This window comes from Chinchilla lanigera, unplaced genomic scaffold (assembly GCF_000276665.1).
Source record: "Chinchilla lanigera isolate Chin_1 unplaced genomic scaffold, ChiLan1.0 scaffold00166, whole genome shotgun sequence".
NCBI lineage: Eukaryota > Metazoa > Chordata > Mammalia > Rodentia > Chinchillidae > Chinchilla > Chinchilla lanigera.
In genome coordinates, this window is record NW_004955567.1 from 105,819 (window position 1) to 120,400 (window position 14,582).

Below are 14,582 nucleotides of genomic sequence, written 5' to 3' on the forward strand. Positions count from 1 at the left end.
CCCCCTCTTCTCAGTCAGCCCTTCCCTCCTCCCCTTTTGTCAGCCTCGCCCCTCTTCTCCTCCTCCGTCAGCCCTTCCCTCCTCCCCTTTTGTCAGCCCCGCCCCGCTTCTCCTCAGTCAGCCCTTCCCTCCTCCCCTTTTGTCAGCCCTGCCCCTCTTCTCCTCCTCTGTCAGCCCTTCCCTCCTCCCCTTTTGTCAGCCCCGCCCCCCCTTCTCCTCCTGAGTCAGCCCTTCCCTCCTCCCCTTTTGTCAGCCCTGCCGCCTGTTTTCCTCAGTCAGCCGTCTCCTCCTCCTCCTCCTCCTCCCCCCTACTCTACCCCTTCTCAGAGCCCTCATCCCTGCCCCTTCTCCCTCATCTTGGTCCTTCTTTCTCTTCCTTAGTAGCCCCCTCCTACTTTGCCCCTGCTCTTCCCTTCCTCACTCGGTTGGGCCTTTCTTCTTCCTCAAACCATCCCTTTCCTTCACCTCAGTCTGTCTCTTGTCCTAGAGGCCCTCACCCTTGCCCTAGTTCTGCCCCTTCCTGCCTCAGCAGGGTTCCTCTCTCAGCCCTGTTTCTCCTTCACTACGCTCTGACTTCTAACATCTTAGAAATGTTTTATATAATGGAATCATGTAATTTGTATTTTTTGAGCCTCGTCTTTCAATAGTATAACATCCATGTTCTCATTTCTATTTAGATTTCCAGTATATGAATATGTATTTCCACTGAGGCTCCATCTCCTTGGCAATACTTAGTATTCTCTGACTCTTTTATTTTTGGATATTCTGAAGGGTACATATTGATGTCTTATTGTACTTTTAACTTGTGTATCTCTGATAACTAATAAAGTCAGGCCCTACTTTATGTTAGCCATTTAACTATCTTTTTTGTATATTACCTCTTAAAATCTTTTAATATTTTTGCCCTGTTTTGTCTGCCTCTTTCTTATTCTAAGTTCTTAGTCTATTTTGCATATGAATCCAGTTCTTTGTAGGATGCACATATTGTCAGAATTTTTCATTTCTTTCTTTTTTTTTTTTTTTTCGAGACAGGGTCTCGCTATGCAGTTCAGGCTGGCCTTGATCACTTTGTAGCCCAGGCTGGCCTTGAACTCACGGTGATCCTTGTGCATCAACCTCCTGAGTGCTGAAATTACAGGAGTGAGCCATTACAACTGGCATTCTCATTTCTGTATAATATAGTTGTTTTAACTCATTTTTTAATGAAATGCTGTCTTATGTGGTTTATTAATTTACTTTATTTCATTGTGCTTGGAGTTCAAATCTCTTTTCCTTTGAAAAGCCTGTTGTGGATTTTTTGGGAATAGGGCTGAGATACCATCTGTGCACCTATACACAAAGTTCTATGAAAGTATGTTTAGACATTTGTATGATACAGGCTAACTAACTCTTTTTGCTTCAGACCCCTCCACCATACTGTCCAAAACATACTATGCACTTCTTTTGTAAGTGTCTCTGTAATATCTGCAGGTCCTGAGTTCTTGGTGTCTTTATATCTGGTACAACTCTGCCCACCCTACCATCTTCCTCAAACCATATATAAACCAGCTTGGCTTGCAGAGTGCTTGAATCCTGTAAAGGACTAAGCTGCAAAGATGCTATATGTGAGGGAGGTTTGGATGTTGTGAAGAATCCCCACATCTTTCATCTATGCAATCAAGAGGAGAATCCAGAAATTAGTCCGATAAGAAACCCAGGAGCTGTAAATAATTCTAATCAACTGTTTAGGCATTTTCATTATTTGTCACTAACTAGGCCTCACCAAACTGTGAGCCAGATCCAGGAGCTTTGCAGACAGTGGTTGCAACCAGAGACTCTCACAAAGGAGCAGAAGATAGAGTGACTAGTGCTGGAGCAGTTTCTGAGCACCCTGCCAGAGGAGGTTCAGACAAGGGTGAGGTCAAAGCAGCTGGAGAACAGCAGGAAGGCAAGCATGCCGGTCACAAAATTGGTCCAGGCGTGTGAGGATCCAGGTGAGACAGGTAAGAAGCAACTGGTTGTTTCTGTCTGCTGAATGTCTGCTGTATACATATATGTATTAGGAGCTGAATAAAAGAGCGCATTTTACACATTGGGTCTAATCTGCATAATCTCATATGAAATGGAAGAAATTTAGGCTTTGGTTTTTGCTTTAATATTTATTATTTCTCTGAGAGTACCAACTTTGTCCCCCACCCCACGCTACTTATTCAGTCTAAGCTCTAATATCAACAAAAAAGCAAAACACATACTACAAAAAAATCTTCTAGGATTACTCATGGTATTAAGTGTTGCTTTTGTTGTTGTTGTTTTGTTGGTTTTTGTCTGTTTGAGACAGGGTCTGGCCATGTAGTTCAGGCTGGCCTTGAGCTCACTTTGTAGACCAGGCTGGTCTTGAACTCACAAAGATCGTCCTGCCTCAGCCTCCCGAGTGCTGGAATTACACAAGTGTGCCACCACGCCCAGCCAATGAGTGTAAATTTGAAGAAGTTAATTTTTATTTGGCCATTCCATTCAAGGACAAGAACAGATTTTTAAAAAAATGAATGGTTAAATTTTAGGTGCAAGAGGGCATAAAATGTGGCAGGCTTGGAAGTTTAACCTCTGCCAAAATGTATTGATCTCTTGGTAACTCAGGTTATTAGATTGGAACAAGGAGAGCATTTCAAGAGTAAAAGAAGAAAGCCACTCAATTCTCATAATTCTTTAAATAAAAATAAAACTAAAAATATTGTTGAAAGAGAGAGGAAAAATAAATACAAATGTAGGATTGTAGCTGTGTCTGGAATGAAAGCTGGAGCATGTACAGGGAGAAGCACATAGCGGGTGTGAGGGGTGTAAGTTACTGAGAATGTTTTAGTTTGGGGTTGGATAGTGAACTCCCAGGCCCTATTTACACTTGGGAATGAAAGTAAGTAAACTTAAACATGAAGATGTGTGGCTCAGTGCCGATAATGTATAATAAACTAAGGATTGTGCTTTAACCAGTTCTGCATGCCTGCATCCCTTAAAATGATTTTTAAGGTGTGTGTGTGTGTGTGTGTGTGTGTGTGTGTGTAGTACAAGACAGGGAATTAAAGGCCAGACCTTTGCACTGAGCTACATCTCTAGCCCACTTTTTACTTTTTAATTTGTGACAAGGTCTTGCTAACTCAATAAATTGCCAGGTCTGGGCTTCTCGTGCCAAAACTGAGTCTGGGAAAGGAACAACTCCTGAGAAAGTCCAGAGGCAGGGAACAGCTTTACTTTACACCAGTGGTCCTGGCGGGAATAACTTGCAACAAAAGCCAGGCAGTGAGTGTTTGTGAGCCAGCATTTTATATGAGGCATGAGCAGGGGTTACGAAGGCAGGACAGGGCAGCCTGGCAGTTCTTCTGTTTAGCTAGCAGGGTGAGATCAGCAGTTACAGGGCAAGATTAATGACCATTAATCAGACATCCTGTATGTTCAGTTATGCTCTTGTCATTGCAGGGATCAAGAAAGCAATTACAGAGCCATGGCACAGTTACACAGCTAGGCAGCTTCAAAGAACAGAGTTTTAAAAACAATTTTTCCTTGTACAGTTTTTCCCTTTCAGGCTCAAACTTGTCATCTCCCTGCTTCAGCCTCCCAGAGTGCTGGAATTACAGGCATATGCCGCCATGTGTGCCTTTATAGTGTACATGTTGAACGCTTACAATGTATTATTGTAGGCATTTTTACATATGAATTAATTTGCTTTCGTTAACAGCTTTGTGAAATTTCTTGCACTGTATAGACCAGGAAGCAGGCACAAAGCTGAGTAATTTGCCCATGGTTCCACAGCTCTTATTGGCAGTCAGGCTGCTGGCTCCCCTCTCTGCGGTTTTAATCACAGTGTTACACTACCTTGAGTGAACAGAGTGGGTATTGACCCAGACTTCAAAGACTTGGCCAAAGGCCCAGAACCATAGGAGCTGCAGGTCAGGGGGGATTAGAGTGTAGCCTAGGATATGAGGAAGAAACAACAGATTAATGAAAGGTGTACTTGAAACAAAGAGTGCAGGCAAGGAGTATCTTCAAGGTTCAGGCTCCTGGAAAAAAGGCTGTCTTCTAGGTCAGTAAGTGAAAAGGATGTAGGAAAGGCTCAATAAGGGCGGCTGCTGATACTGTATAGGGAGAACTTTCATTTTATTGGAAGATAGTGGGGAGCCATTGAAGGATTTAGAGCTAGGAAAATACCAGAGCTCCTTTTTTGGGCTTTGCTGTGTTAAAGGAATAAATGATTTTGTTGGCCTTTCTCTCACCATAGGAAGTCCATCAGGGCAAGATAGGGCGGTGGGAGGAGGCAGGCAGTTTCACGTCCGTGTGTGCTGCCAGACAGGGTTCAACTCCATGGCCATTCTTCTCTTCTAGCTCTCCCTGCTCAGGACTCTGTCCTTGCAGACAACAGGAACACCCAAGAACACCAAAAGAAGAATACAGAGGCATTGGACAGTCCTCCCTCTGCTGGGTTCCAGGTAAGACAAGCTTTTGGGGAACTTGGTTCTCAGATACGGGGATCTTGCCTTCCTGTTTCTGGACCCTCCCTATTCAGTTAAATCATATTAAACAGCCTTTGTTTTCGAATATTTCATAGGCTATGTTCCTCTTCCCAGTGGGGAGGTTAGAGTGACTGGGAGCCTATTCCATCAGCCAGGCCACCACTGAAATGTAGGCTCCCTGTCCCAGGGAGTCCAATTCTCTCCCAAGATGCAGTGTAACCCAGGCTGGGGTGTAAGGCATGCTGCAGGGAGGAGCTGCCCAGCTTCTCTGTCCAAACCCCCTGGCGCTGGAGTGGGTCTTTCCTTCTGATGACTTGCCCGACTCCGGTTTTCTCTGTTGTCTCCACTGAAGTGCACCTGCTTCCCTCCAGTGCATGTATCAGAGTCTCTGTCACGTGCTGCCACCACCAAGCTGGCCATGGGGATCCTGTGTCTCGGGTTTTGGGTGTTACAGACATCCCCGTTCACGTATTCATGTGCACAGGAGCAAACCTACCTAGGAATCAAAGGTCTGGGTTCAAAGTGGTTTGTCCTTTACTTTTCCCTTAGCGTCTTCGTCTTGGTTACTTTTTTCTCGCTGCTGGGACAAAATACCTGACGCCCAAATTTAAGGAAGGAAAGGTTTATTTCACTTACAGTTCGTGGAAGTTTCAGTCCATACTTGGCAAATTATAAGGCACAGTGACACATTGCAGAGGGCTGCATTTCAGGGCGGCAGCACACAGCTAAGCTGCAAGCACACACCAGGGCAGAATGGGGGAGGAATGCCCCCAAGCAGCTTCTTCCTCTCCCTTACATATGCAAACTATCCACCCCAGGGTGGGTGTAGCTCTCACACCCACAATCATTCAACTCTAATAGCCTGCCCATGTCCGCATAAGGCACTGGGGGGACACACAGACATAAACCATAACAGTCTTATAGGAGATCCCATGGATAATGCTTGCTGTTGTCACACTTCCTAATTTTGGTCAATTGAATGAATATGGTATATTTTTAGCTTGATTTACATCTTCATAATTATTAGTAAGATTTTAATATCTCTTCATAATTATCAGTTCTCTGAGTTTCACAGATGAGGTGCTGAGGCTTAACCTACTCACACTAAGTTTCTAAGAGCCGAAGCCAGCTGTTTTTTTGTTTTTTTTTTGGTTTTTCTCCAGTACCGGGAACCGAACTCACGACCTTGCGCTTGCCAGGCAGGCACTTTGCCGCTGAGCTAAATCCCCAGCCCCGCAAGCCAAAACTTGAACCCACCTTCCTGATTCTTGGCACCGAGTGTAGTGCTGAACTTTTAAGTCTCTGTATTCTTGCTTGTTCTCTTATACAGTGTCTTAAAAGGCTGTACTTCCTCTATATAAACCTTTAGTAGTTGTTTAGGGACTCTTAGAAGGGTTCCCACCTCTCAGAAAGGTGCTATGCCAAGTCACTGTGGCCTCTGGATTAGTGCACTTGCAAGCTTTCTGCCAGTTTGCATGGCTGCTCCACATTCAGTCCTTTCTCTGCTTCATGTTCAGTCCTTTCTCATTAGGTGTGCTCCCCCTGCCCTGGGGTAACTCCTGGGCTTTAATGGAGTGTTTCTGCTGTTTTAGGAGTTGGTGACGTTTGAAGATGTGGCTGTGACCTTCACCCCAGAGGAGTTCAGTTACCTTACTGCTTCTCAGAGGAAACTCTACTGCGAGGTGATGCTGGAGAATTACCAGAACCTGGTTTCCTTAGGTAAGTGTGTTCTCTGCACAGAGCTTGATTTTCGCCCGCTAGTACCATGGTGCTCAACTCTTCTGCACCTCCCCATCTGTAGTGGTGGCTCACTATCATCTCTAGGTCAGAGGCCATATTTTAATGTCAGGATCACTAATAACAATAAAAAAGATAACCTTTATTGAGCACTTAGTATGTGTCAGGCAGCAGTCTAAGCATTTCACCCATTTTAGCTCTAAGCCTCACATGAGTCCTATGAGGGGGAGATATACTTCCTGTTATTATTATTATTGCCACTTTATATATACACCAGGAAACAGACTCAGAGAAAAGGTAGATTACTTATTTAAAGCTGTGATTTGACTCTTAGAGGCCTGAGGCTAGAATCTGCCCCCTTAAACTCTAATGTGCTGCCTGAAAGACACTACTTTTTCCCAAACCTGATTCTGTTAGCTAGGAAGTACAAGCTTGGTATTGGAATGTCTCAGAATTTTGTTGCTCTTTCATTTTTGCAAAGAGAGAAGACCTCAGACCTGAGCCATACTTAGGCAACAGTAATTAGTATCCAGTAACTTTAGTTTCTGGTGTATCAATTGTTACATTATTTTTTTTTCTGCAAGTGACATTAGTTTCTATTTATAGGATTGATATAAAATTTCCATGTCAAATAAAACTTTTTAAGTTGAAAAGAAAGGTAATCTAAGGAAAAATATTAAATAAATACCAAGTACCACTAGCAATGTCACATAAATGCCAAGTACTACTATAAATGATCAGAATTGAGGGCCATTCATTAATATATCAATGAACTCAGAACGTTTTGTCTCTTACAGGCATTAGGGTTACAAAGTAGCTACTTCTGTTTTCATGGATGTTACTTGTTGCAGGGGAGAGATAGAAAATAAAGGAGCACTAATCTGTTGGTGTGCAAAGGATTTGAGTATTGGAAAGAAGGAACTAAGGGAGAGAGGACAGAGGGGGAATGGAGGTCATCACTGGAGGAACGAGAAGTGTAATCTGGTTCACTTTCTGAATCATTACATCAGATTCCCCACGCTGCGTGTAGAGCTCAGCACGCTACCTTTAGTGCCCTTTGCAGGTTTTACTATGTAGCAGAGTTTTCAGCCTTGGCAATACTGACATGTGAGACCAGTTAATTCTATTGTTGTGCACTGTCTGCATGGCACGATGTGGAGCAGCATCCCTGTCTACCGCCCATTAGATGCCAGGAGCACCTCCCCGTTTCCCAGAGTTGTGACAACAAAAGCTGTCTCCCTATATATCTTCACGGGAGGAAGCTGAGAACTGCTGCTCTCTAAACTTGGAGACAGGTTTTATTTTATTCCTGGAAAAGTTCGCATCTTTAAAAAATTATTCCCACATTGTGAGGAACCAGAACTGAGAGTTCTTGCAGCTCAAGTTACGAGTCTTCCTTCTTGAACAGGGCAGCAGTTTCCTAAACCTGACATTATTTCATACCTGGAAGAAGAGGCGTCAAGAGTGATAGAAGAGGACAGCGGTACAGTGATGTGTCAGAGTAAGTAAAGCCCACAGAGACAGGAATCACGGGAGAGCAGTGACCGCCCCCCCAGTTGATCAGGAGGAGAGCTGGGACATGCTAGTGAGGACCATTCCCCAAAGACCACCCAGCTTGAGGAGAGGGCCACTAGATGCTGTCACTCCAGGGCCTCTCTCTTTTCACTACTTGCCCTCATTTCCTTTCCAAAGTTCATCTCTTCCTGCAGTTCCTCTTGTACTGGTTCCTCTTGTACCCAGCTCCAGGGAGGCTGATTTCCCTTTTTTTCTAGTGTTTTAACCCTTGCATTCTTTGTGCCTTTTTGTTTGTAGCTGGAATCAAAGCTCTTTCCTCTTTAACTGAGATAAAGGAAAAACCTTGGCAAGATATGATCTCTTTCCCACCATGCCCCCATCACTGGTCCCTCAGATTTGTGAACAGCCAGAGACTTTGTTCCCTTCCCTGTACAGGTTGGCCCATGTAGAAATCTTGAAGAAGAGTGTTACAGGCAGAAGGATCGTCACATGAAAGAGATGTCTGTAATGAACTTGGGTGTTCCAGAAAGAGGCAGAAGGGCTGCACGGTCTGAGTGAGGTGGAGGGAGATAATAGGTGAGGCCACAGAAGCGGACAAGCTCCAGCCCACAGACAGCCGGTTAAGGGACATGGATTTCATTCTGAGTGAATTGCAGAGGTCGTGGAAGGTATTGAACAGAGGAGTGAGGCGATAGTATTGACATTTAGAACTGCTGTCCAATATGATAGTCACTGGTGGCTACTTAAACTAGTTAAAGTTATAAGAATTTTAAATGTATTGTGTTGGTCACACCAACCACATTTTAAGAACTTTATAATCACCTATGGCCCATGACTACTGTGTCACACGCAGAAATGCAGACTATTTTTTTGAGGTTGAACCTCCTGGGGTCGAGGGACCTGGGCCTGTGGTAAGCAGTGACAGGGTGAAAAGAGACACCAGAGACCAGGCTGATGGTGCAGATCTATTTTATTGCGGAAGTACCAGGCGTTTTATAGAGCAGGCTAGAGGCGTGGCAATGGAGGCGGGCTAGGGGCGTGGTTTGGAGGTGGTACTATTGGCGGGGGTGGGGGGTGTTGCGGAAGTAAGGTCAGAGCGGGACAGCCTAGGCTGGGCGATTTACTCGGTTTGCCGAGGAGTCTGAGTTTGCTCAGACTCATTCCTCCGCCACGGCCGTCAACCAGACCTCTGGACCCCTTTTTCCACATTTTTTACTGTGGCAGGGAATTCTGTCGTGAGGGGCTGTCCTTGACAGATACGTGTGGCTGTTCTGTGGAGAATGGGTGGGATAATGGAGACACCAGGTCAGGGGTCTTTTAAAGTCCAAGATACTGGTGCTGCACTTGAAGGTGAGGTTTGAGGTATTCTTCCAAAGTAGAACATGTGAATTAATGGATATCCAGCAGGTGGTGGAAACAAGAATTAGGACTGGACTGTCTCTTAATCTCCCAGCATTGACTCTTCCCTTAACACATTCCCACTGGCTTGAAGCACTGGTGGTACATGCAGTATTTCAAGCCAGCAAGTGTGTCACACATTCAAATCAGAGCAGCCTGGCCGCAAGACATACGAATTATGGTCCAATTGTGAATGTGCTAAAGACCATTTCCTAAAAGATCTAATCCACTGTGATGGGTCTGGCTATCCCTCTTTGCCTGGTGGCTTTCTAAACTACATCTGGCTGTGCTGCTTACGTTTTGAATATTTGTAGGGATCACTCCTGTGTTCATTACTGCCTCTTCCAGACTACAATCTTATACTTGATTTCCTTGGCCTCTTTCTCACCCAGGGAATTGCCTTTATAAAGCCCAAATTTTTGACCAGTTTCTTAATACCCTTATAAGAAAATTCAACTTGCAGCAAAATATTTCGCTTCTTTCTATTCGGGCCCGAAATTCATTTACTAATCTCATTTTCCACAGATCCTGCCAAGTAAAATCTCTCTCCTGTTTCTGTCTTCCCAGAACTATTTCCACAGTCTAGTGTCCTTGCCTGGGCTGTTTTCTAGTGTTGCCATCCCCTTCGCTACTTACCAAACCCAATTATGTCCCCTCCACTAATGTTTTCATGGAATCAGCTATCCCATATCTGCTTCCATAGTGACTTTAATCTGATTGGAGTCCATTTTATAGACTTCTGATGTTCATCGGGTTGGATAATGCCTTGCACAAAATAGGCTCATTAAATGTCGCATTGAAGACAATTAGTTGCTTGGCAGTGTAGATCGGGATAAAATGAGATTGGGATCCAAGAAAAGAGAACCCTGTTGCTTTATTGTGAGCAAAAAGTTGTTGACCTGTTTGTTCCACTGTTGCCTCAGAGGTCCTGCAGTACCATGATAATAGGCATTCTTTAAAGATGTTCCATTGTAAAATCAGTTTGAGAAGTGTGACATTCTTGAATGCCTCCCCTTTTAAAATTGGAGGTACGTATCAAAGGTTCTGAAGAATCCTACAGAAATATAGCTTGCTTGACTGGTATTATCTCACATTTCCCAAATTAACACTCAGCTATTAGTTTTTGAGAATATTAGCAATCTACTAAGCATGGTTTGGAAAATGCTGTCAAACCCCCATCCCAAATCTTTCTCTGGTTTCCTCTTCCTAACTCCCTGTCTCTGTCATCTTTGTCAACATGAAGTCCACCCACGTGGTTTCTTCACTGATCTTCTCACACTTCCTTGCTGTTGTCCTTTCTGTTCTTTTCTGGTTTTCTTCTCCATGGGTTCATTCCTAGAACACTTAAAATCTGTAAGATCTATTCCGTTGTCTTTTTCTCTTCTGTTTCTGTTATAATGGCGTGTCTCTCAGAGTAAAAAGAGTAGAGGAACTTTTCCATTTCTTTTAGATTGGGAAAAGGGCTCAAACCAAAGAACCAACCCCAGAGCAAAACCTGCTTATAGAAAAATCACCTTCTGGGGCAGGAATAGTGATTCTGGTGGTAGATGACTTCTGGTGTGTCTGTTTAGGAGACTCTCCTGATCTGCTGGAATCACACCAAGGCAACGAGAAGAAACAAATTTTCAGTCCTGTAACAATGAGCAACACCAAGACCCTTGCTCAGAAAAAAAGCCACAGTAATGATGAATTTGAGAGAAGCTGTAACCTTGCCCAGAAGTCAGAGGGTCTTCCAGGAAAGAATCCCCAGGAATGCAGTGTTGTTGGCATGGGCAGCAGACCCAACCCAGTACAACACTTCAAGTGTAAAATTTGTGAAAGAGCCTTTGGTACCAAAATTGGCCTTATGAGGCATGAGCCGATCCATACTGGGAAGAAACCCTTCGAATGTAAGCAGTGTGGTAAAGCCTTCTTCCTCATGCCGCACCTCACCAGGCACCAGAAGTCTCACACTAGCGAGAAGCCCTCTAGCTGCAAAAAAGGTGCAGAATCTTCCATCCAGCATGCAGAGCTCTCTGGGCACGCAAGAATTCATAGTCAGGAGGACCGCTATGAAAGTGTTCAATGTGGCAAAGCTTTTACCCAGGGTGCACGTCTTTCTCAACATCTTAAGGCCCACAAGGAGCCAGAGGCCCTTCACTCTGTGTGGTCCTGGAACAAGACATACATGATTCGCTACCAGCGGGAAAACGCCTATGTCAGAGAGAAAGCCTGCCAGTGCTGTGTCTGTGGCAAAACCTTCAGTCATAGGGCGTACCTCGTTCAGCACTACCGCATCCATGCTCAAGAGGAGCCTTACCAGTGTCAGATGTGTGGGAAGTGTTTCGGCCGACCCTCACATCTCTGTCAGCATTACCAAATCCATTTTCAAGAGGAAACAGTGGCCGTCACTGTTTAAAAACATTCAGAGAACACACATTTCTCACCATTTCTCACCAGCTTTGTCCCATAGAAACAACTTTGGAGTGTGCTAAATTTCAGAAGGTCTTCTACTTGCCCTTGTCTTTTGTTGTTAACAACTTGGAAAATTCATTGTGGTGTGATGGAAAAAACGGGGAGGATTGGTCACATGGTTGTGCAGCAGCCTTTGTGCACGAGGGGAGTTGGCACACATCAGTAGCCACACAAGCAAAAACCTTAGGGTATTTTTTTGTTGCAAAGGAAAGAAGCTAAGTAGTTTTGCCCTCCTTCAGTGATATTCATGGATAGAGAACCTTGATTTTGGCCTGCTGATAAAAGTTGATAATAGATAGTGGCGCTCCAGACTGGCAGTCTGTGGCCTTAGTTTTTATGGAGGAGTTAACGTGTAATAACTTTACCACATATCAACAAGGTGAAAAGATTTTCTAGGTGTTGCCTAGATTGATTCTTTCACCAAGGTGATGTTATTGGTTATATATTTACATAGTACCTCATAGTGTATAAAATGTTTTCTTATATGTTGTTTTTATTTGATCCTTCAGGGTGCCTAGGGCATGTGATGTCAGCTATTCCCAAAGACCCATACTGTTTCCTTTCTGGGACTGGGCACTGAACCAGGGTCTCAGTGGTGTGAGGCATACACTCTACCCCTGAGCTATATCCAGACCTATTTTTTATTTTGAGGCGGTATCTCGCTGTATTGCTCAGGGTAGCCTTTAACTTGTGCCCCTCCTGCCTCAGTCTCCCAGATAGCCAGGAATTCAGGCATGCACCACCAGGCCTGGCTGAAACCCAGATTTAGAAAGTTGTGCCCCAAGCCAGTTCGCTAATTGCTGGCAAAGTGGTGTTAGTGTCCTGACCACCACTGTGTGTTCTTCTTGGGCCAGCGGCTGTCTCTTCATTACCTCTTCTAAACCTTTTTTTTCATGTGACTCGCTTCCACCACTCCAGCTGGGTCTTAGCCACCTGATTTAAGAGATAGTGAATCGTTTTTGAGGGGTCTGGGTGTGGGCTGTTTGTCTTTGTATGGGCCAGGGCTTAAGGCTTCTTGAGGAGCCTCACTAATTAGGGCAAATCAGGAGCACCAGACTAGACTGTCTTTGTCCTTACGCTCCTTTCGTGCCTCAGCTGACAGCATGGACAGCCTCCACTGCCGTCCCCTGTGGCTCCTGGGCATAGCTGGGCTGTGCACAGTGTCGGCTCCGTAGTTACAGTTAAATGTACTGCGGTGATGGACACCCACCTGTCACCCGGGCTCTTAGCCGACTGCTGCCCTAGTGAGCTGTGAGAGCGATGCGCAGAACTGCTGTCCTGCGTCCGCCTCCCCGCTCCTAACATGTCCAGTGGTTTGGGCATTGCTTTTATGTTGAGTGCAAATTAGTTAATTTTAATTAGTGTAAATTTTAGAAGCACTTGTGTTTTAAGCTTTTTTATAGTTTTTTTCTTTGAGTGTGTGTATTTCTCCCTCCCAGATAGACTTGTTGCTAAAGTTTGTACCTAGTTTTTTTTCTTTCTTTTTTTTTTTTTTTTTGTTGTTGATTTTTGGTTTTTCTCTGGTACTGGGAATTGAACTCACGACCTTGTGCTTGCCAGGCAGGCGCTGTGCCAATGAGCTAAATCCCCAGCCCCTTAGATTTTTTTCCTTAGGCATAGATCCATAAAGACTTACTCTTAAAAAGTATTTATGAAATACTGGCCGTGTTGTTTGGAAGACTGCATTTTTTAGCCTCATATATTGCAAACATCTTTCCATAGCCAGAAGACATTCTGGTTTTCATTTTTCAGGGTTGCCTGAGTGCTTGATTGTGTAGGTGTGTCCCACGTCATTGAGACTCGCAGGGCTGGGAATCAGGGCCGGCTGTGACTTCTCTCTGCAGTGCACATTGCTGCAGTGGTTAGCTCCTGCTGCCTGTCTCTTGAGTGCTAGTATTTGCTTTATCCATTTTCTCATGTTGAGTATTATTTTCTAAGGGAAAATTCTCAGCATTGGAATTTCTGGGCCAAAGATATGTGTTTCTTTGCTTTTGTTGTTGGTTTGAGACAGGGTCTTGCTATGTAACTCACACTGGCCTTGAACTCACTAGGTAGTCCAGGCTGGACTTGAACTCACAGCAGTCCTCCTGCCTCAGCCTCCCGAGTGCTGGGATTACAGGCATGCACCACCATGCCAGGCAGATAGGTGTTTTTTGAAGGCCTAGGAAACACTCAGCCTCATCCCAGCAGGGACTGAAAGTTGTACTGATTGTTTTCCCTAAGAACAACCACAAACTGCTCAGTTCTCCCCCACATCCCTTTCTTTTGGAAAAATTCACACTATGGTTCCATCTCAGGGAATAACAGGCCTGGAAATCAGGCCTGGAAAGAGCCACTGATAAACTGAAATAGTTTGTATGAGAAAGCTAATTTTAACATAGCTTTATTAGGTACTGTTTCCTTGTGAAAAAATAATATTGAGCACATTAAAGAGATTTTGGAAAGCAGTACAGGCTAATAAACTTCCTAATAGTCTAGATAGTCAACCAGTACATGCCAGGAATATAGTTATATTCATAGGTAGAAGAAAGAGTCCAAAGGAGGAAAGAGTTTGGACTTTGGAGCCAGACTTAAGGTCAAATCGCAGCATTCTCCTTAGGAGCCGATTAAGCCTCGTTTTCTTAGGAAACAGAGATGCCACTGTCATCCCAGCCACCCCAAGGGTGCTGTTTGGAGGCTCAAAGTTGAATATAGACAAGACCAGACCAGATATGCTGGCACTCAATAACAGTTAGCTGCTACCATTTAATATTTTTATAGAAGATTTTAAGTTTATTTTAGTGGCAGTAGGCTAGATTTGTAAACCACAGTTACACCCAAAATGCTAGCACGATTTATCATTTTAATCTTAACTATATACATTTTTCTCCACACCACAAATTTGAAGTTCCCATTTTCTCATTTTGTAGTGGCCATTTTTAATGACTGTAGTCACATAAAAGTTTGATAAAGTACATATTTACAGTTGTTTTCTTGGGATGCATTTCTAAAGAGTAA

At 44.1% G+C, this 14,582-nt stretch overlaps 1 protein-coding gene across 1 annotated transcript in view; it reads left to right on the forward strand.

Annotated features, from left to right (window-relative positions):
* Nucleotides 1-13,042, forward strand: part of Zim2 (zinc finger, imprinted 2) — a 14,352-nt gene extending 1,310 nt beyond the window's left edge. Inside the window, exons 2-6 of the mRNA XM_005413282.2 lie at nucleotides 1,756-1,982; nucleotides 4,354-4,457; nucleotides 6,074-6,200; nucleotides 7,627-7,719; nucleotides 10,703-13,042. Of these exons, the coding sequence (XP_005413339.1) occupies nucleotides 1,934-1,982; nucleotides 4,354-4,457; nucleotides 6,074-6,200; nucleotides 7,627-7,719; nucleotides 10,703-11,529 (1,200 nt within the window). The 5' untranslated portion in view covers nucleotides 1,756-1,933 and the 3' untranslated portion in view covers nucleotides 11,530-13,042. The remainder of the gene's footprint in view (nucleotides 1-1,755; nucleotides 1,983-4,353; nucleotides 4,458-6,073; nucleotides 6,201-7,626; nucleotides 7,720-10,702) is intronic.
* Nucleotides 13,043-14,582: the final 1,540 nt, after the last annotated feature.